Source organism: Halichoerus grypus, chromosome 8, assembly GCF_964656455.1.
Source record: "Halichoerus grypus chromosome 8, mHalGry1.hap1.1, whole genome shotgun sequence".
In the NCBI taxonomy this organism is placed as follows: Eukaryota; Metazoa; Chordata; class Mammalia; order Carnivora; family Phocidae; genus Halichoerus; species Halichoerus grypus.
In genome coordinates this window covers 4,257,126-4,278,679 of record NC_135719.1, presented here as the reverse complement: position 1 = coordinate 4,278,679, position 21,554 = coordinate 4,257,126, and the positions used below count along the sequence as shown (strand labels likewise).

Here is a 21,554-nt window from a genome sequence, read left to right as displayed (position 1 = left end):
GGACTTCCTCCCCACGCCCGGAAACCGGAAGGCTCTTCCACCGGAAGGAGAGAGGAGGAGTCGCCGCGATCAGACGCGGGAGGGCTGGTCTCGTCTGTGGTGTAGAGTGAGGCTGCTGTCTGGCCACCGGCGGGGCGGGCGACGACGGCGTCCTAGTAGGCAGGCTGGCTGGTGTGTCGGGTTTCGGGGAGTATACCGGGGAGCCGGCGTAGAGGTGAGGGGTCGACGTATCTGTCGCGGGGTCTCGTTCCTAACTCGTGCTCAGCTTTCTCGTCTAAAAAAACCCAGCTCGGTGGTTCACGGAGCTGTGGTGGGGATGTGTGTGGAAGGGAGAAATACACGCCCAGAGTCAGGTTTAAGGGAAAATAACGCTGTAGGTGAATTTCACGTCAGTGGTGGCCTGTGTCCCTTAAGGGATGTGACGCGAGGGCCTGTACGGAACCAGACGGTTTGAATCGGTGACTCCTGCCTGAGGCAGCAGCACCTGTTGCATTCATTTGAAAACATAAACGCACGGCCGGTCATTTTGAAGCTTCCCCAATCCGCCGGGAACGTCATTTGGTGTCGGAGGAGGAACTGGGTCATCGCCCCTTGGTTCAGTTTAAATTGAAGCATAGAGGGGCGCCTGGGTGGCTCAGATGGTTAAGCGTCTGCCTTCGGCTCGGGTCATGGTCCCAGGGTCCTGGGATCGAGCCCCGCATCGGGCTCCCTGCTCCGCGGGGAGCCTGCTTCTCCCTCTCCTTCTACTGCTCCCCCTGCTTGTGCTCTCTCGCTCTGTCAAATAAATAAATAAAATCTTTAAAAAAAATAAAAATAAAAATAAATTGAAGCATAGAGGAGGCAGGCTGAAAGTCACCTACCTCATCAGTGACAGAGCCAGGACCAGGAGCGAGAGTTCTTCATTTCCAGCCTAGCATCCTGTCCTCCACATCTTAACTGTTTTTTTTGGGTTGCTAAGCCGTCTTTTTCAGGGAGTGAGGACGGTGGGGATGCACGTTTAGGTGCAGTATGAATCCAACAAAGGCAAAGTCAGTATGTGTCAGGAGTTAGAACTGTGTCATTTATTTACGTTTTATTTTCTAAAAGATTTATTTATTTATTTTAGAGGGTGCAGAGGGAGAGAGAAAAATCTCAAGCAGACTCCCCACGGAGCCGGACAAGGGGCTTGATCTCATGACCCTGAGATCATGACTTGAGCCGAAATCAAGAGTCAGAGGCTCAACCGACTCAGCCACCCAGGCACTCCCATTTATTTACATTTTAGATGCTGTGTAGATGGAGAGGAGTCCGGCAGGTCCCTCCTGTCATTTCCTATTCAGCATTGTATATGTAGTAACAAAAGGAAGATGGAACTTGGAGGACCTGTTGCATACCTTTGCACAGGGAGGCCTGAGTTTCACGGGTATGTGCTCACCCTGCAAGACCTACAGCTAACTATTGTCAGTTCTCACCGTGAACACTTGCTGTCACAGCCTGTGGAAATGTTTACCTAGAACGCTGTCTGAATCAAACCAGCCACAGTGAACTTGTAAGCTCCAAGTCCAGGTGAGATGCTGTCGGGTACCCTGCAGTCAGACCTCAGCTGTCTTAGGGAACACTGCATTTGGTACTCATGCTGTTTAAATGTACTGCGCGCTGTCTCTGTCATCTCTCTCATATTTGTAAATGGAAATGTCTTGTCAGAAAGTGCGTAAGCCTTAGGGGTCTACAGAACAACTTGTACATTAGCAAGTATTGAAAAACATAGATGAACTCTTACTACTGAGAGACTCATTCAGCTAGATTTTCATTGTGGGGAAGCAATGAATGCTCTGTATTAAGAACTTTCAAACTTTTTGGCCTGAGGACCCTCCTATAAAATTATTGAGGATTCCAAAGAGCTTTTGTTTATGTGGGATATATATATAAAATCAGTATTTTTAGTGTTAGAGGTTAAAACAGAAATGTTTTAAACACAAGAATATACAAGCACACACTCTGTTGTCAGTGATGAATGTCCTCACATGGTGTAGCCTCTGGTTTAACTCTGCTCTGTACGTTCATGGAATAAGAGTGAAAAGGGCAAGTAATGTCTCAGTGTTATTATGAAAGTAGTTTTGACCTGACCCTCTGAAAGGGTCTCAGGGGCCCCCACAAGAGCCACACCCTGAGAACAACTGCTCTGTGCAAATGTTCCAAAGAAACTTGAGATGATACAGACATGATTGCTGTTGCAAGTGACGGTGACATGAGCATTACCTTAAAAATGCAGTAATGAGCACAGTCTTTTATTTCCAGGACACGTATAATTCCAGGCACAAGGAACACATTTTCCATTTCGTTTTCCTTTCCTCCTGTTGATTTGTATAGCACTTCAGACAGCGGTTCAGACTAACTCCTAGAGAGTCCAGGCTAAGGAGAGAAGACCACCTGTTGAGTGGATCTGGACACGGACAGGCTGTAGGCAGTTTCTGTTCCCCTCACTTCCCTGGCCATTTAACCCTTGCTCACCTTCTCCACCAGCCACCACAGCAGGTTACAGTCTGCATCCCCCTTCTCTCACTTCCAGAACTCGAGACTGTTCAGTGGATTAGTAACTGCACAGAAACGTACCCACTACTGAATTCATAATGATTACATAAGTAGGTAATCCGTGTTTAAAATGCCTTTTACTGGGTGCCTGGGCGGCTCAGATGGTTAAGCATCTGCCTTCGGCTCAGGTCATGATCCCGGGGTCCTGGGATCGAGCCCCGCATCGGGCTCCCTGCTCGGCGGGAAGCCTGCTTCTCCCTCTCCCACTCCCCCTGCTTGTGTTCCCTCTCTCGCTGTGTCTCTGTCAAATAAATAAAATTTTAAAATAAATAAATAAAATAAAATGCCTTTTACTTTACAGAAATCCTTGGTAGACAGTTATGTGTGGTTATTTTGGGGAGATTGGCTTGAGATTCTTTGAAGGGCTGGGAACATAGTTTTCCAATTTAAAGATTTTTATTTATTTATTTTTGGAGAGAGAGAGAGCCCAGGGGGAGAGGGAGAAGCAGACTCACCACTGAGCAGGGAGCCCGACATGGGGCTCGATCCCACAACCTGGAAATCATGACCTGAGCCCTTAACCGACTGAGCCACCCAGGCGTCCCCAGAGTTTTCCAATTTAAAATAATGAAACCTAGGATCTGAAAATTCCACCAACTTTTTAGGAAAGGATGAGATTTCAAGAATAAGAGGTGCCTCCATATATGTAGGATTTTCACCCTATGATATATAAGTTTGGCTACAATTTTGGGGGGATGAGGAAGTCTCTCCCATAAAATGATTTTTAAGACACTTGACATTTGAGGAGGTACCACCTGTGGTCTTTCTATGTCCCTGGGGTGGTTGTTAACTTTAGAGCGTGTCATTTCTCCATGAAAGTCTTAGATTCTAAGACCAGCAGAGTCGTGGTGTGGTGTGCTATCAGGTCAGGCTCTGTCAGGGCCTTCACTTCCACTCATCAGCCTCCAAACATACAAACCGGATTGATGTTTCAGGGCATTTAAAATAAGGGCTCTCTTAAGAATAGTCAAAGCTTCAATAAATATTAAATGTGAGTGTTAGAGATCTCTGGCAGTGATGGGAAGGAGGCATTCTAAACATCTTCCTCACACGTCAGATTCTGGTAAGCCCCCTCCCACTCCTTCCAGGTCAGAAGGGGCTCTCACTAATGGGATTAGGTGGTAGATCCTTCGGGTGTATTGGGACAGCAGAAAGGCTAAGAATCACACTCTATTTTTTATCTCCCTCTCTTCACCCAACACACATAATTTAAAAGTGCTTTGCTTTCTGATGAAGAGATTTAATTTGGAAGACAATTTGACGTCCCTGACCTCTTTTCAGGTAAATGAGCTCTTCGAAAGCAGACTGCCGTTGCTTCCGTGTTCTGATCATTCAGAGATGAGGACATACAGTTCGTGCCTCTGGTTTGCGTACAGCCAAGAGGTGCAGACGCAGGTCAGCAGTTGCTGTGTGCCACTCAAACAGGTGAGTGTGTGGCACCGAACTCAGCCTGGGAGAGGGAGGTATTAGGAAGTGCTTCCAGGAAGTGACCTTTGAGCTACACAGGCATTAGGTGGACAAGAAAGGGTAGGTCCATTCCAGGTGCCTAGGGATCTGCGGCTTGTTTATCAAGTATCTTCTACCTTTCTTCAGAGGTCTGTCCTTACGCGCTTCTCTTGTTTTCCTTCTCTCTCCCTGTCCGTTTCCCCCTTCATTGGGTGGGTGTTTGGGATATAAAAGAAGTCAGAGGGTAGGAAACTTTCTGAGCGGCAGAATAAGATGACAGGTTTACCAAGAAGCAGTGTATGGACTCTGGAAATCCATCTCTAAAAACTAAGTTCCTGCTTTGTTAAAATGCATAGCTGGGAAACCTCAGTTTTGTTGATTGAGTGCTTTCCTAGCGAATGGATTATATTCTTGTCTCCAGTCCCATCTTCTCGAATTTAAGGGCATCTCTTAAGCCATCTAGGCCCAGGAATGGGCATGGGGGAGACAGCAAAATTAGAATCCAAGTTCCTACTACAAAAGCATTTTTATTGGCTCTGTGCACATGACTGCATGTTGTTTGAGCTGCATGCTGTGTCGTTGAATTGTCATAGTTCAAATCAGTGATAGTTTAATTCCACCAGGATTTGAGTAAGGTGAAAATAGAGCAGAAAAACCTGATACTGTCCAAGTCTGGGAGAATGAAGAAAAGGCAATCAATCAGTGGGTGGGGCTTAATTTTTTCCTGGGGTTGGGGGTAGCAGAAAACAAGCAGGGAAGTAGTAGGACATGATCTGTGTGACAAGAAATAGCACCTGTGCCGTAACTACTCTAAAATGATTACTGCCTTGGGGCATCGTGCCCAGCTCATTGTCCTGCGCCTTCTAGGAGACTTGCTGACGGGCGGGAGTCTTCTTCCCAAATCACTGACTCTCATTTTGCATTTAGATTCCTTAACTATTGATCGCGGTGAAGAAAAATCTCTGAAAACTCGAGTAATCAATTACCTAACAGTGCTCAGTTACCATTCCTTTCGTGTCTTGACACCCTGGAGGACAGTGCTTCAAAAGCTGGACTGGGTCTTCTGGAGACTAAGAAAACAGAGTCCTTGAAGTCAAGCCGACTCTGCTGTTAGCCTCCTAAAGGAAAAGGTAGATAGAACAGGTCTTGTTTGCAAAATAAATTCAAGACCTACTTATCTACCAACAGCAAGTACACACTTCGAGTCGTCTTACCGTGGAAAATAGGAACAGTAAATTAAGAGATTAGAAAGGGTGGGAGAAGGTAGTGGACCCACGAACCTCTTACTGTACTAACTGATAGGAAGGTGGCTAGAAATTGGAGAAGTTGTTTAGGAAAGTGGAAGACAGGACCTCCTGTGGTGCAGCCTTCAGGGGGTCCAGCAAGTCTTCTGGGAGCTGAGCCTCCTTGGGCGGAGACCAGCACAGTCTCAGTTACAGAATGCCGTGGTAGAGTGACTTGTGACTTGTGCTGCGGGCAGCTACCAAGGTGTGAGCCGTGTGAGCTTCTGCTTCTGACAAATACTGGAGGACGGGAAGTAGTGAGGAAAAGGCCTCGGTGCCCATGTCATCGCTCTGCTTGATACCACCAAGCACGTGCTTCTGAAATATTTTACTGAATGTGTATAAGTGATTGCATATCATTGTCTGAACCAGCAGGAAGTCAATTATTAAACATACACGTTTCCAAATAAAAGGCAGTTTAATTTTACCAGAAACCAATGTCATCTTACATCCCAAGTCTCTCACCAACTTTCTAGTCCCATTTCAGGGTGCCTTCACATCGGGCTATTCTGAATTACTAAGCCCATGTTAGTTTACACGAAGATTCTGTGGTTATTTTACATATTCTCACTCCCCTTTGTTGAGGGAAGCCAGAGCTTATGTTAATAACTTGCTCAAGGGTTACACAGTGAGACAGGTGAAGCTGGGAAGAGAACAGACTGACATGTTTTGTTTTAACTGCACCGAGTCAGGGATTGTGGCTACAATCGTCTGACTTTTTAAAAATCTTTTTCTTTGTTTTGTTTTTTAACAGATTTATCAGCAGGTTGCAGGTGAACATGGCCTTGAGGTAAATCCTGCCCCTTGTTGAAATTTAGTTTCAGCAGACTATTCATGATATTTTAGGAACTGGAATATTTTAGAGGAAAAAAATGTTTGGTTCTGGTCTAGACTTATTTTTTCTTCTTGTAGAAGAAACATGTTTAAACAAAAGTTCTTTATGCTGAGTAATTGTGATGCTTTAAGTTGGTCTTCTGCTTTAAGTGGATTTTAAATGTCAATGGTCAATGCCAATTCTAGATGTTTTTTTCTTGGTCAAATAAAAATTTCACTCAAACCTTACAGGTGTCGAGTTTTTATCATCTTATCCATGTTCGTATTGCATGTGAAATATTCCATAAAACCTGTTAGAATCCGGAATTCAGACTTGCCTTATCTGTGATGCCCTACTTCCCACCTGGCAGTTTCTGTCTCAGTAGCTGAACAGTGTTGAATACACGCATGTGTGTATTTTGTCTATAACGTGAACCCTCTCTGTGCTCACACTGGCTGTACCTTCCTTATTTCAGGCTAGTGATCCAGGTTGGCAGGGCAGGTGTGCGCGCGCGTGCGTGCGTGTGTGTGTGTGTGTGTATGTAAGGAGCTGGAAGACTGTCAAGGTGAGTTGTTAATTCAGGAATCTGAGCTGCTGTTCATACCAACAGGCAGAGTTTGGAGACAGAGGAGGTGTTCCTCGTGTGAGACTTTGAGTGTGCTGGAAAACAAGTCGCGGAGCTTTCAGTTCACCCAAAACCTTAAGTGAGGAGATGAGGAGCATGTCTGCTTAGAGGCATCCACAGGGCAGAATACTAAGTTGTCTCTGAGGATTGCTTCACAGATAGAGTCATTTACTCTGCATCTTGCATCTTAACTTACAGGCTGGAAGATGCTGTGTGCAGAGTTTTAAGAGACAACCAGACACCTGGGCTGGAGAACCGAGAATGCAGCTGGTGGGGCCGGGTCCTGTGGTCGCAGCACGGGCAAGAGCATCCAGGCAGGAAGTCCCAGAGTGGCTGGTGGGGAGACCACTTCGCCCACCAGTGCTCAGCTTGGGGCTTGGTGGGCTGGTGTCTTCTCTTCAGAAACCGCGGTGCATTTGCTGCGCGCCCTACACTGTTGTGCACTCTTGCGTTCGTCGTTAAATCTCCCAGTCCTATGAAATGGGTACTGTTTTTTCTTTGTTTAAGGGAAACAGCTCTTGAAATAGTGGGACTTTTCTAGGGTTGACGGCAAAGCAGTTACAGAGTAGCGATCAAGCGTAGGTCTGATTTCAAATCTGGTTCTCTTTATGGGACAGTTCTAGGATCAGCTGCCACTAAGTCTGTTTCTTCCTGGTTTATTCCTACCCCCCCCCATGCAGTGAAAGCACCACACTGATGGGGAGTCTGCTGTGTGACCCGAAGCGTGCAGCGGTGCAGAGGGCTCCATTTCCCCAGTCTTGCCATCAAGCTGCAGGGGCCCTTCTGGGCCTTCATACCGCCTCCCCTCCACGCTGTCTGCATCTCCTGGCCGCGCGTCCTTTGCTGCGTTGTGAAAGAGCCCCGCCGTCCGTGACCCCGAGAGCAGGGAGAGCCCAGGAGCAGTGGTGGGATGAAGAAGATACTAATTTATTCTATATGTGCTGTGTACCACCTGTTCGTTACGTGTCAGCCCTTAGCGGCTGGATGATGAACAAGACAGACACCGTCCCTGCCCTCACGGAATTAGGCGTGGGAACGGGGTGTCACCGAGTGCTCAGCGGGAGACCCCCTCATCACAGTGCCGATAACTGCTGGGAAAACAGGAGAGGGCAAGGCCCGTGGCTTCCCTGCTTCTCTTTGTGGACGGCCCCTCGCCTTCTCAGGTCTGTTCTGGCCGCTGGCGACACGTCACTTAGCATCCCTTCCTTTCCCCTGCCCCTCAGTCCGAGCTCTGCAGGCCTTGGAGATTCAGATACTTTGCCTATAAACCAATAGACCAGTACAGTCTGACCACTTGAAGGACCTCTGAGTTCACGTTGGCCGAGCCCTCCCGTGACAGCCGGGCCTGGTAATGACTAACCTAAGGTCACACGGGCGGCAGTGCGCAGGACTAGACTCCAGGTCCGGTGAAACGAGCGTCAGCACGCCAGGCGGCCAGAGGAGAGCGTGAGCCGGAACTGTGCCGGGTGCGTGGTGCTTGAACGCCCAGCCCCGCCGGCTGAGAGGTGAGTGGCTCACAGGGGTGGGTACGGCAGAGAGACAGGAAGCCGGGCATCGGAATGCTCTAATAGAAAGTGACGTGCTTTGGCATTGCAGTGCCATTCCGTATCTTCAGACAGCCAGGCTTTTCCAAAGAAAAACAGGGATGCACAAATCCGTGGAGCTGACAGCTGAACGTGTAAAGGTGCTGAGAAATGTCCACATTGAAAAATGACAATTTTGAATTTTCATAGTCTAACAGAACACCAATCTTCCTTGGGGACACTGTTATTCTTATATCTGGAGTCGTCTTGTTGTGCAGGAACTCATACTTATGCCTGAAAATTAAATGTGGATATAACAAAGCTTCAGAAATTCTGTAGATGGGTTATTTTCAGAACATCTCCTATTCATTTTATTCAAATACTCCTATGATGGTGTTATTTTTTTTAATTAACTACCAAAACAGGCCATTTCCCAAATTATATGTCTCTTTTCTAAAATTTGTCCTAAGAGACATATTTTTAAACTCCGTTTGTTTTTGAGCAATCTCTTAACCTAAAAAACTTACATACAGTAATATAAACTATTGCATCAAAATTTGTGTAGAAATAGATGTTTTAAAACTTTGGATTTAAGGATCAGCTGTATAAAGCCTCTGATTACAAAGACATTGGAAACAGGCAGCCTCGTGATGTTTCATGTAATAAAACGGGCCCTTTGGGAGGTCTGTGCACAGGTCCTCAGGCACAATTCTCAAACCTTCAGCCTTAGCAGGGCCACCGGGGGCCTGTCACGTTCGCTGCAGTGTAAGCCCAGCACCCTCTCGCCATGCTCTGTAGCTTGTGTGCTTTGAAAAATGGCTGGAACCAAAACCAGCCACAGGGACTTCCTCCCCCTGCTGCCCAGACATTCGCAGAGCTCAGTGCCAACACGCTGGTCCGCGCACCCGGGAGGAGCACTTGGAATAGTCTCCGAGTGTGAAAGCAAGCCGGCCCGTCTCGCCTCATCTTCCCCTCAGCTCCTTTTCTTAGCTAAGCAGCCACCAGAAACTTCCCTTCCCTCTACCTTCCTCCCACCACAGCAGAGGCAAGACTAAAGCAAGAAACGTGAGTCAGCTAGGATACCCAACCCTCACCCTCCACTCCTACCTCTGTCTCGCTCACACATCTTTCCAAGATGGGACTGCATGAAACTGCTCTAGCCCTGGTTCCTGGCTTCCGGCCTGCCTTCTTCATGCTGTCTCATGTTCCCATGCTCTTCTTCTGTCTCCTGACCTCCCCCAGACCCCTACTCTTCCTCTATTGTCCTCCTCTTTCTCTGCCCTTCGTTTTTACCTTTCTAGGAGAGGACAGTGATTTTTAGTCTTACTTCAGGCAGAATCCAAAGAAACCATCTGTTTCCGTGCCTAGTATTTCTTGTATTCCTCCAACTGGGTCTGAGGTTTAGTAGAGGCAATTCTAGTCCAAGTGTCTTACAGGGGGAAAGCTGGTCTTCCCACGTACGTGTGGGTATGACAGAGAGTGTTTAACCATGACGGAGGCTCACAAGCAGGGAACATTAGATCAAACATTAATAGGATTCAGCAAGCCAGTGAGGGTCAGAGGCCCCACAGTACAAGAGGTGCTGGGAAAATGGTGTGAAGTTTTACAATTTTTGAGGTGAAGGGAGGTCGCAACAATGGCTTTCCAAGTCTGACAATGTCCACTGGCCTGGGGGCCTCATGGGATTTTCCCAGCTTTTTAGAACTAGTCCATGCGGAGACGATAGAGTGCTTAGCAGCAGAAGCAAGCCAGAATGAGCCGTAACTGTTAAGCCTCTGCCCGCTTACAAAGACGCAATTGGGGCTTCAAACCAAACTGTATCCATTTAATAACACAAGTTGAACACGAAAAACCAATCACTTAGTGGTGAAGAATGCTGTCTTTGGAGCCAGACTGCCTGGATTTGATTCCAAGCTCTGAAAACCTATGTTGGGTGGATTATCCAACTTCTGTGAGGCATAGCTTTCTTATTTTTAAAATGGGATAAGAGAATTGTGAGGAGTAAATGGGATAGTACATCTAAGAGTGTGGAACAGTGCTTGGTGCAGAACAAGCTCTCTGTGAAGTTTAGCTACTTTTATCCCAAAGCTGCTCTTTCTCTTCTCATCTGGACTTTAGGGAAAAGGGCTAGAAAAGAGCCCTGAAATACCCTAAAATACTTCCTAAGACATACTGTAGGCCTTAGTTATTGCTAGGGAAACCTCCTGATCTCTTCTTTCAAAGCAAATTTTAACGCTGGCTGTCTGGATGTTACTTTACCTCGATGATGCAAATCTGTGCCTCATGCACCAGGACAGGCAGTTTGCTCCCAGGTCCTCCTGTTTAGGGACATCTTCAAAGGCCACACCCACCGTGTAGTCGGCACGCTCGTCCACCTCCACCTCCCAGTAGTGGCGCCCTCGGATTGGAATTAGATTCCCCATGACGGCAACACACCTGGGTTTAGAAAGTGGGAGCACATGTGATTTGGGGGCGACACCAGCCTGGCCGTGCCGCTGAGTGACACCAGCTGTTGGGGCTGGTCAGCAGGTGGCCGATAAATGTGGAGGGAGGGCTTCTGGCCGCCTCCCTCGCGAAGCGGCAGCCCTCAGCTCGCAAAGCCCGTCTGACCGATGCTGAGATCACAAGAGGATCCTTACCCCGCTGGTAGAAAAGGCTCTGTTTGCATTTTTAAATGATCGGCCTTTTGAGTAACAAAGGTTTGGTTCACTTGTCGATAAAAAAAAAAAAGAAAGGGACTGAAACCTCACGGAACTCAGCATCTCGGGAGAACCATGTGCTCGAGGTTGCGAACCAGCTCGAGGGTCTTCGAGGTGATGCCCACCATGGGGCGGCCACAAGCAGCAGACGGGGAGTCGCATCACAGGCGCAGACCCAAGAAGAGCGAAGAGCAAATTCCTCACAGATGATCAGAATCTACGTCCAAGATGCCACCGGGAACAATTACACTTACAAAGGTCAGAGTTACGTTTTGTTTTACAACAATGCAGCATTCTCCAGAGAGAGGTTCTCGTTGGAAATTGGACCACATCCGTATCTCCAAAATGAATATTCTACCTCCGGCAGGAAATTCCTACATTAGCCAACTCAAGGTGGCTCCCCAAATCCCTAGGCAGATTTGTTTAGCTGTCATTAACACATGATCTCTACTCAGACCCCAAGTTCTTATTTATTTATTTGTTTCTTTCTTTCTTTAAAGGCAGACGGCCACATGCAGGGCCTCCGTGGGATGTGTCTGGAGTCTTGGAAGCTTGACTACGTATGTTCTCCTACAAATGGACCTTCAGAGCTTGTTGGAGGTTCTAGAGGGGAGCGCAGCTACTCCTATACCCTTGACCTAAGAACGGTCCTCCTCTATCCGGGAAGGTCGTCCTCTTCGACCCAGTGTGCAGCTTTGGGAGGGACGCGCATGGAGCGGTGAGGGAGGAAGGGGACCCCTGCCTAGCCAGCCAGATAAGCCACATCAACCCTGGTGATCCATGGGGTGACAGATGTTGCAGCCAGATCACCCTCACGTGCTCACACCCCAAGTTCTGAAGGTCACGCAAAGCTTTGGGAAGCAGACTGCACATAAAGTCACTCCTCTGTAAAACGAAGCTGTCTCTACTCCAAGCTCCAGACCCACATGTCCACCCACCTGCTGTCTCTCATTCAGAATGTCCCAAACGGAACTTACACCTTCCTACCTCTCCCGCCGACCAAACTGTGTGTTTTGCTTGTGGTGGGGAGGGGTATTTACCCCTCATGTTTTCTCCCATTTCAGTTAACAGAGTTACTATCTACCTAATAACCCAAGGCAGCAAACTAAGACAGGAATAATGTAGTGGTTATAAGCTCAGCTTCTAGTTGAATTCTGACCCCAACCCTTACTAGCAGTGTGCTCGTGGGCAAATTCCTTCACTTCTCTGTGCCTCAATTTTCTCATTTGTCAAATTGGACTGATGATGGTCTGGACCTCACAGGCTGCTGTGGTGATTCAATGAGATCATCCACGTAAAGCACTTGGAACGTGTCTGGCACTTGATCAGCACTCCATAGAATTACAGCCCCTGACCCGTCCTGCCCCTGCCCGCCCCCTAACCAGCTGGCCACTCTCCTCTGGTCTCCTTGCCCCCCGCCCCAACACACACACTTCCCTAGCTCACACTTCTCGGCCAGTGTGATCCTTTTGGAATGTAAATCTGACCCTGTCACTTCCCCTACTTGAATGCTCCACAACCGGAAGGGTAAGATCCAAACCTGTTTTGCACTAGAACGAGTCCATCTTTCCCGCCTCATCTCCTGCCTCCTCCCGTTATGGACCCTACACCCCTGACACACTCAGCTGCTCGTGGTTCTCCCAACAGACAGCCTCTCTGGCTTCTGCTGTTTGTACAGGCAGAAGGCACTCAATCCACCGTCGGCCTGGAGGATCCCCATTTATCCTTCCAGCCCTTGCCCCTGCGGGAAGCCTTCCTCCTTGGGGCTCCTACAATGCTTGTCCATACGTCTAAAAACTTACTTCATAGGTGTGTCTGACACCTGTGTCTCCCCGACTTGCCAGTCTGAGTCAGGTGGGCAGGGACGGTATCTTTGTCTCTTACCCCCAGCACCCAGCATGGTGTTTCACAGGGCAACAGATAGACCGGTAACAATACTGAAATGGGACTAACTCAGCTTGGCTGGGCCCCAAAAAGCCACGAACAGAGCACTAGATGGGGAGCTTTCCCGTACTTCCAGGTGAGGTGCTAGACCCAAAAACTGTTTCGCAACTTTCAGTGCAACACCGAGGGGCTGGAGCTGGAGACGTGAGGCTCTGTCTGCCCAGGGAGCTTTCCTGTGGTTCACACAGAGTGAAGGAGCACCGGCCGGGTCAGAGGTGGGTGCTTTCAGGGGACCTGGTGGGAATGGAACCCACTGCATGAAAGCTGCCTTCGTGTTGTTCTTGAGAGGATCCTGTCCCAGAGAACTTCCCGGGAGGGCCCAGCAGACCTCGGCAGACCTCGAGCTGTAGGTGCGGGGGTTGGTGGGCTGGGAGGGGCCGCCACGGGGAGGGGCCTACCTGGGAACTGCCCGAGAGAGACACCTCACACTGGTACCAGCCAGGTACCAAACAGGTTGGAAACAGGACAACAGGCCCAAAGTGGAGTCCATCATGCTAAGCCCCATGTCACCAAACCGAGACAACCCAGTTACAGTGACAGTTCTCTCAGATCTGGAATCTTAAACCGGTCAACCAGCCATTGCCTGATGAGCACTAGTGAGGTGACATGCCTGAGGAACCCTGCTGCCCCTGAAAGAGTTTAGCCTGCCACAACCACCTGCTGCCCTCCGTAACGTCTTTGCTCCTGCTCACTCGGCCCATGGAAGTCTTTCATCTTGTACAGCTCCTTGCAGCTCCTGCCCAGTTCGTACATCACTGAATAAAGCCAATACGATCTTTAAAATCTACTCCGTTGAGGGGCACCTGGGTGGCTCAGTTGGTTAAGTGTCTGCCTTTGGCTCAGGTCATGATCTCAGGGTCATGGGATCGAGCCCCACATTGGACTCCCTGCTCATCAGGGAGCCTGCTCCTCCTCCTCCCTACCTGTGCTCTCTGTCATTCTCTCTCTCTCTTTCTCTCTCTCTCAAATAATTAAAATCTTTAAAAATAAAAAATAAAAAATAAAAAATAAAAAAATAAAATATACTCCGTTGAATTTTTTTTTTAAACACAGGTAAGACCTTTATGGCTTCCTACCCTTCTCCATGCCCCCCAACCCTGGGCTCAACGGGCAGAGGCGGGCAAGGATAAAGTCTTCCACTGTACCCTGTGCACACTAACACTTACATACAGTAGGTGCTTAATACACACATAGTAGATACGCCAGCAGGGAGCCAACATCAGAGGAGGAGCCAGCCCCGGGAGAGTGGAGGACCCCGGCAGGGAGGCTGGATACTGTTTGCGTCAGTGGCCCTTGCGGCCCCCATAGGAGAGCCCCTTTTCCTCCTTAGAAGATCCTCTCGACTCTAAATCCAACCCACCACCACCTCTTCTCTTCCTGACTGCTGGGAAGCTGAGAGCCACCCTTCATGTGTAAGCCTGGAAATGGAATTCGCTCTTGAACGTAACCTATTTGTTCTTTCTCTCCCATTGCTTTGACTTTTCTATTTCAGTAGCGTGTATTTGCTCCTGAGTTCAAGTCTGCTTTAAGTATTTGGAAAGCTCCATTCAACGTGAATGGAGCGCTAAGGTCTGGAAACAGCTACAGATGTAGACAGACGGCGCCCACCTTTGGGGGACCACCCCTCCCTCAGCTCAGGCACTAGCGCAAACCCCGTCTTCCCCGCCAACTCTGGCTCAGGCTCCATCGTGGGTTTTCTTTTTCTTTTTTTTTTTTTTTAAGATTTTATTTATTTATTTGACAGAGAGAGACACAGCGAGAGCAGGAACACAAGCAGGGGGAGTGGGAGAGGGAGAAGCAGGCCTCCTGCGGAGCAGGGAGCCCAATGCGGGGCTCGATCCCAGGATGCTGGGATCATGAGCTGAGCTGAAGGCAGATGCTTAACGACTGAGCCACCCACGCGACCCCCCCACCCCATTGTGGGTTTTCATCAGGAGTTTTAAAATAAGGTTTCACGGTGTAGGAGATGGAGTGCGGGGCCCAGCCCTGGGAGACCTCCGTCCTGTCCTCGTCCAGCTCTCCCGCTGCCTGCTGGTGTGACGCTCAACCTGGCTTCGTGGTCCGGCTCCTCCCGCCCAGGACCCGACCTCCACGGCCACATGTGTCTTCAGCCCACACCAGCCAGACCCTTTCCCTCCACCTCCCCAGCCTCCCTTCCCCACCAGGCCTCTCGGCCCTCATCCATTTCTGGGACCTCTTTCCCTCTTCAAGACGGCATCTGTCATCACCCACTTTCACCTGAACAACAGCGAGTATTAGGGAGGTTCACAGAACGTTCCAGTGAGAGGCTGATAAAAAGTACCTGGTGAACTGGGTGTTGCCAGGGAGCGGCTCCTTCGCGGGGGTTCTCCCTTCGCGTCGCATGACGGTAAACCCGTCTTCAGAAAGGCTCAGCCAGGGATGGCAGGTGTGCTGGTTCAGGGGAAAGCAGCTGCCTGTGAAGGTGGAAACAGCCCATCACTGCTGCCCCCTCCTCTCGGCAGCCTGGGCCTCGCAGGGTCCTGCCCCTCCTGTTCCTAACCACGGCGGTGGGGGGCAGTTACCCTGCACCAGGGTCCCTGTGCCTAGCTCCCAGGAGCGGATTGCAAGTCTTCGCTCGTTCAGTCCTCACCAATTACCCTTAGAAACAGCTGTTATTATTTTCCCTTGTAGAGGAGAACACTGAGGCATGGGTGGTTAAAAAAATCAACCGACAAATGACAGAACTCAAATTTGAACCCCCAAGCCCCTCTGATTCCAGAGGCTTTGCTCTCTGAACCGGGAGGCTGTAAACGCCGGCTCACAGACAGGAACCTCTAACCCACCTGCCAGGGGAAACAGGAATTGAGGAGATTCTTACTGATCCATCTGACAAAGGGAAGCGAAATTCAACATTTCAATTAGGGCCGTGGGGGAGAGGGAAGGAGATGACAGCCCTCCCCAAATCATGGTTAAAACAAAGCCCATCACAAAGTGGTACGGAATAGATTGAAGAACAAATTATTTAGTAAAAAAAAATATCTGTCATTTGAGAGCACAATGACTCATTCTCCACTCCTGTGTCTTAAAGCTAAGTTCTGTTTTTCTCAAGTTCCTATCCTGTTACTTCTCTTCATCTCAAACCTGGGTTCGGGCGTCACCATCTCAGCTCAGGACCCTCAGCTCAACACCTGAGCTGAGATCAAGAGTCAGATGCTTTAACCGACTGAGCCACCCAGGTGCCCCTTTCATAAATACACTCTTAAAAAAATTTATATGAACAAACTAAGTCAGAAATGACTGAATAATCAAGAGCTGGCTGTAGCTTTTGCTCTGTTCTCTCTCACTGAAACAGCCCGAATTTGACATTTCAAAACACCAGGTCAGCACAGAAAACGAGGAGGACCAGCCAAGTAAAGGCAGGCCCCGGGCCAACAGAACAGAAAAACCTGAGTCCTAATCCCAGCACGAGCCCACACCAGCTCTGGGGCTTTCCGTGGCCCCTCAGCTGGTTTTTCCCCATCTGTGTGGAAGAAACAGGGCAGGAATTAATCACACAGCTCTCCTCCCGGCGTTGGAAAGGAGGACAGAATGACACAACGTCCCTTAGGGAACGATCCCAGTCAGAGCCCGGGCTCCAGCTCTCTGCTTCTGCTTCCTACCTGCCCGCCGCCCCGTCAGCCAGCCTGAGCAGGATTGGCTCTGTGAGGGGTCGAAGAGCCACTGGGACCCAGGGCACGGTGACAAAGCTCAGAGCCCGCAGCTAAGCAGTGCTGGGAAAGCAGAGTTAGGGAGTGTTGCTAGCGATGTCTCTGCTCGCCCAAGATCTGGGTTTGTGTGACAGGAGGATGGCAAGTGAGAAGGGGACGGGGCTGGGCTTGGGGGTGTGGCACCCACCAGGGCCAGACAGGGCCTAGGAAGAGGCTGAGCAGCCAGGTCCAAGCTGGGCCTGTGGGTGGGTGGGAGATTCTGGGGCTGACAGCAGAAACAGGAGACCCGCCAAGGCCAAAAGCCCCTGCTGGGCATAACGATGCCATCCCAAGGGTGGCGTGTGGCCTGTGTGAGCAATGAGGTGTCTGGGCCACCCAGGTCCAGGGTGACAAGCCTCTAGCCGACCTGAGGGCATGGAGAAAGACCCCTGAGTCGCCACCAAACTGCTCTATGACTTGGGCCTCCAGTCCCCTGTCTATAAAATGGACCCCAGGGCCTTGACATCCCCGAACCCCTTCCTGGCCTGACTTGCCATATTTTCCAGCGAAGTCATGCAGCTCTGGTCGGCCACAGGGCGGCTCCCTTAGGTCCCCGGGAGCATGTGGCCCGGGCACTTACCTGTGGTGTGCACTGTCACAGGCTCGCTCCTTGCACTGGGACCCCCCACGTTGAGGGCTCGGACGTAGATCGTGTAGGTCTGCCTGGGCTGCAGCTGCACCAGGGACTCGCAGGATGGGATGCCCACAACCGACCTGCACGAGGAAGCAGAGCCACGGTCACCGCGCGGTGGGACCGGGCGGCCAGGCCCTGCCACCAGGCCTCCCCTTCGAAGCTGGGAATTTAAACCCAGCCTCGCACCCCCGTTCTCCGACCAACAGCAGCACTGCCAGGAGCGTGTCCTCCCACAGTCCACTTTCCTCGTTCCTTTGTGACTCCTGGTGTGTGTGGCCCTCTTCCCTCTGGGATCCCCACCCTGGGGGCCCGGGCACCTAGCCCCACGCCTGGCGTCTAATGCTGTGTCAGTGGAGGTAGGCATGCACTGGGATGCGGTGCGCCCACCTGGGCTGGCTGACCGGGGCTGAGGACCACCTACCTGAGCCCAGCGCTGGGCCTCTAGCAGGCCTCCGTCTGTGTTGATGGACAAACAGAAGCCTCCTGGGAAAAACCCAATTTATTTAAATTCTACTGGACACGAATACAGGCTCATAACTGCCATTGTCTAGTCCTGCAACTGCTAAACCCATTTCAACCCAGGGGAAAAGAGAAGCCTTCGGGGTGATGCCCGTTTCCGGATACCACACCCTCACCCGACGAGGCCTGGGTATCCAGGTCGTCCTGAAGGCTGCAGCTTCAGGCCACAGGGGCACATTCCCACGTCCTTCACTAAATATTAACCAGGCACCTTAGGTTCTGGGCGCTGCAGACGGAGGCTCTGGGGAAAACTAACGTAGTCCCTGGCCTCACAGAGCTCATAGTCCGGATGGGTAGCGAGGCACTCCTCAAGCCACCACGGGAGGAAATGTGAGGTGGTGACCATGACATGGTGACGGCGTACTACAGAGTGCCTGATGCTGCAGAGGGGACTTTTGAGCTGAGCTCTGAAGAATGACTTGGAAGTCACTGGACGAAACGGGGCAGGAGTCTCCTCCGTAGAACAGGCATGTGGCGGGAAGGAGCGCGGGAAGGAGGAGAACTGAAGTGTGACAGTGTGGCTGGAGCCAGACAGGGAAGAGAAGCTGGTACGGGGTGAGCTAGCAGGAAAGGGCTAGTGTGTGAGGGAGTTTTGTCTTTTCTTCAAGATGATTAGACTTGTACTAGGAGAGCAGGCGCTACCCCAGATCACCCAGGTCACTGACCACCCGTCGCTGTGGGCTGGTGCTAGGTGTTGGGTGCTCCTAAGGCATCACCACAAATTGCAAAGGAAATCTGGATCATTCAGGTGGCCAGAGCCATCGGACCAGCCCTGCCCCACTCCTGAGTATTTCTAGAATAACCAAGGTCAGCCCTGCTATGGCTATGGACACATGCATTCTACCTGGAACAGAGGGTGCATGGGACAGATGGCCAGGCTCCAGCCCGGCATTCAGCAGAGAGGAGCCCGTCTTCCCTAAGAGTTGACAGCAGCCCTGCCTCTTCCATTTCTCCAGAGCCAGGTGGATGCACTCTGTGCTCCACAGCTGGGCATCCCCTGGACGTGCTGGCTGTCCTGGGCTCCCTGGCTGGTTCACCCCTCTTCTGTAAACTCTGGGACTGCCTAGTTGTAGACCAGAGGTGTATCCATGTGTCCTCCACTGCACACAGCTACACACCCGTGGGACCTGCGGGCCCCTGGGGCAGCTGATCCCAGCCTCATCCACTGTGAACACCTTCAGCTCCGCCAGCCAGGGGTGGACGTGGGCCTCCAGACAGCCTCCCACCACGGACACAAAGTTCTTTGTGCGCGGAACTCTAACCTCTTTTGTTTTGCCTCATGATGCTCTCCCTCCCCTTTCAATTCCAGCGGGGTGGGTCTCTCAGTTCCTCCAGCACCTTATGCATTTGTTTTCTTGTTTTCTGTTTGCCCCCACTTGCCAGTCAGCTCCGTAGGGGAGGAAATTTGTCTGTCTAGTCTCCCAGAGCCTAGGCACAGGACTTGGCACCATCTAGGCCCGCAATACTTGCTGAATGAATGAACGGTAAACCGTTGTCGGGCTGAGAAAGCCAACCCGAGGTTTAAACCATTTATTCACTCATCACACACTTTCAGTAATACCATTCCAGCAACTTCTCATTAAAACAAAGTAGCCCCAAATTAAGGTTCCCATGTGTCCCGAACTCTGACCTTCCCTCCGGACCCCACGCATTTCCTGAGCTGTGTCACTGCGTCAGGCATTAGGCCTCTTGTGCCCAGCGAACAGCCCCGGGACTCACTCGGTCACGCCCGATGCTTCAGGGGTTTCCGCCTGGGTCAGCTCCACCGTGTATGAGTCCACGGGATTCAGGTTTCCAGACTCCCAGCAGATGAGCGCAGCCTCTTCGCAGCTCCGTATCTCTTTGCTTTTTATGATGGGAGGGGAAGGTGCTGGGTGCAGGACAAAGGGAGAGATGAACAGCCATCCTGCTTACACCCAGCCAGTGTGCCCGGAGCCTGGCCAGACAGCACGAGCACTGTCCTTGCACAAAAGAGATTTGGTGCAAGAAAAAGCAAACCGGGTGCAACAGCCGGAGTATCTGTGTCCCCCCCGACAACCCTCCCCCCAGCCGAATTCATGTGTTGAAACCTATTCCCCAATGTGATGGTCTGTGGGGTCTCTGGGAGATGAGAAGGAGGACGTCTCTTATAAAAGAGAACCCAAAGAGCTCTCTAGCCCCTTTGTGCTGTGTGAGGACTCAGCTGGAACAGAGCCCGGCACGCTGAACCAGGAAGGCTTCTCATCAGACACTGAACATACTGGCACCGTGACCTTGGACCCTCCAGCCTCCACAGCCGTGAGCTAAATGTCTGTCGTTTATGACCCCCTCGGTCTGGGCTGTTCTGTTATGGCCACCCAGATGGACCAAGACACGGGACATCCCTTTCCCACGTTCCCGGAGCAGAAGGGGGTTGAAAAGTGCTACAGCACTGTGATCGTGAGCAGGCTTTTTGGTATTCTGAGACCAACTCTGAGCAAGTGTCCCTTCCTTTCTAGGAATTCAGATTTGGTGCATTCAGTGAAAGAAAAATATACAGCTATTCCTGCCCTGCCAAATGAAATCGAGGCTCCTGCCACATCTAGGAAGCCGTGACCCCCGCATCCCCTGGGGTAAGGTCCTGCTCCAGACACAAGTGGGCCCCATTACCTGTCATGTACAGCGCACGCTCACTGGCGGGGCTGGGGCCGGCCCCGTTCTGAGCTTTGACCCAAAATTCATACTGGGTATTTGGCACAAGATTTGTCACTGCGCAGTAGGTTTCTTTGACAGTCATTGTAAACTCTGAAAAAAAAAAAAAAAAGACAAGAATTCAACCCTAAAAATAGGCCAAGTAGCTCCAGATTAGTTGTGCTGAATCTCCCTGTAGTAGATTACAAAACTGGCCACAGATTCCTCCCATCCCTGCAAGTGCACTCCTCTGCAATGTGGTTCGGTTTTTCCTGCCATCCCTTGATGGGCTCAGCCGTGGGACTTGCCGTGGCCAATGGGAGAGCAGCAAGCAGGATGCTGGCAGGCAAAGGCTTGGGAAATGCCGGTACACAGAGGCTTGTCTTCTTGCTGCTGGGAACACGTCCGTTTCCGTGTGAACAAGCCCGAGCCAGCCTCCTGGACAATGAGACCAGGTGCCGTCCAAGTCATCCCATCCGTCACAGCCGTGTCCCCAGATCTTTAAGGGAGGCCATCCCAGACCATCCAGCCCTACCCCAGCTGGCCCAGACCAGAAGAATATCCAGCCAACTCACAGAATTATCAGAAATAATAAATGTTTGTCATTTTAAGCAACAAGTTGTGTATATATGTGTGGAGTAGGGTGGGGTAGGGTATTGTTACACAGCAAAAGCTAACTGATACACCTCCAAACCTCCCCAGACTCTTGGAAGGCAGTGAAAACTCATGAATCCACCCTCTGATATCAGTTCCTTTATCACAAAGCAGTCCATTTAAAAAATCTTCACAGATTGCCAGGAACAGCCCACACACATTGGCTTCTTTTGCGCATCTACAGGGAGTATCAACAGAGTGGATTCACGACAAGAGCTGGGCTTAATCAGGTCTGGCTTCTTGGTCCCAGACTTCCCTTCTAAAGTCTTCCTCTTTCCCCACTGTGCCCTCTTAAGTCTTTGCTCAGACCACCCTCACCGTCTGCTCACCTTATTCTGACCTCCCTTAGCATCACTTAAACTTACTTTTCTTAAGAATTCCCCTTCCTGGTATGATGCTAAGTGAAATAAGTCAATCAGAGAAAGACAATTATCATATGATCTCACTCCTATGTGGAATTTAAGAAACAAAACAGAGAGTCACAGG

The 21,554-nt window shown here is 50.5% G+C and overlaps 1 protein-coding gene, 1 long non-coding RNA gene and 1 other non-coding gene across 6 annotated transcripts in view; 2 read left to right on the top strand and 1 right to left on the bottom strand.

The window, feature by feature from the left end:
• The first annotated feature begins 52 nt into the window (after nt 1-52).
• On the top strand, nt 53-6,362 carry LOC118520615 (uncharacterized). 4 transcript variants are annotated; one of them, XR_013450245.1, is made up of 3 exons: nt 53-214; nt 3,853-3,996; nt 4,945-6,362. It is a non-coding gene; the product is annotated as an uncharacterized LOC118520615 (long non-coding RNA). The 4 variants fall into 4 exon arrangements; XR_004909752.2 differs by adding an exon at nt 1,265-1,545 and having other exon boundaries at nt 3,853-6,362; XR_013450246.1 differs by adding an exon at nt 1,265-1,555 and having other exon boundaries at nt 3,862-6,362.
• On the top strand, nt 5,081-5,207 carry LOC118520630 (small Cajal body-specific RNA 15). The gene has a single exon (XR_004909761.1).
• Nucleotides 5,660-21,554, bottom strand: part of FSD2 (fibronectin type III and SPRY domain containing 2) — a 46,621-nt gene continuing 30,726 nt past the window's right edge. The window contains exons 8-13 of the mRNA XM_036068705.2: nt 20,394-20,528; nt 19,485-19,635; nt 17,193-17,326; nt 15,208-15,340; nt 10,522-10,698; nt 5,660-8,556 (exon numbers count right to left, since the gene is read on the bottom strand). Coding sequence (XP_035924598.1) covers nt 8,304-8,556; nt 10,522-10,698; nt 15,208-15,340; nt 17,193-17,326; nt 19,485-19,635; nt 20,394-20,528 — 983 coding nt within the window. The 3' untranslated portion in view covers nt 5,660-8,303. The remainder of the gene's footprint in view (nt 8,557-10,521; nt 10,699-15,207; nt 15,341-17,192; nt 17,327-19,484; nt 19,636-20,393; nt 20,529-21,554) is intronic.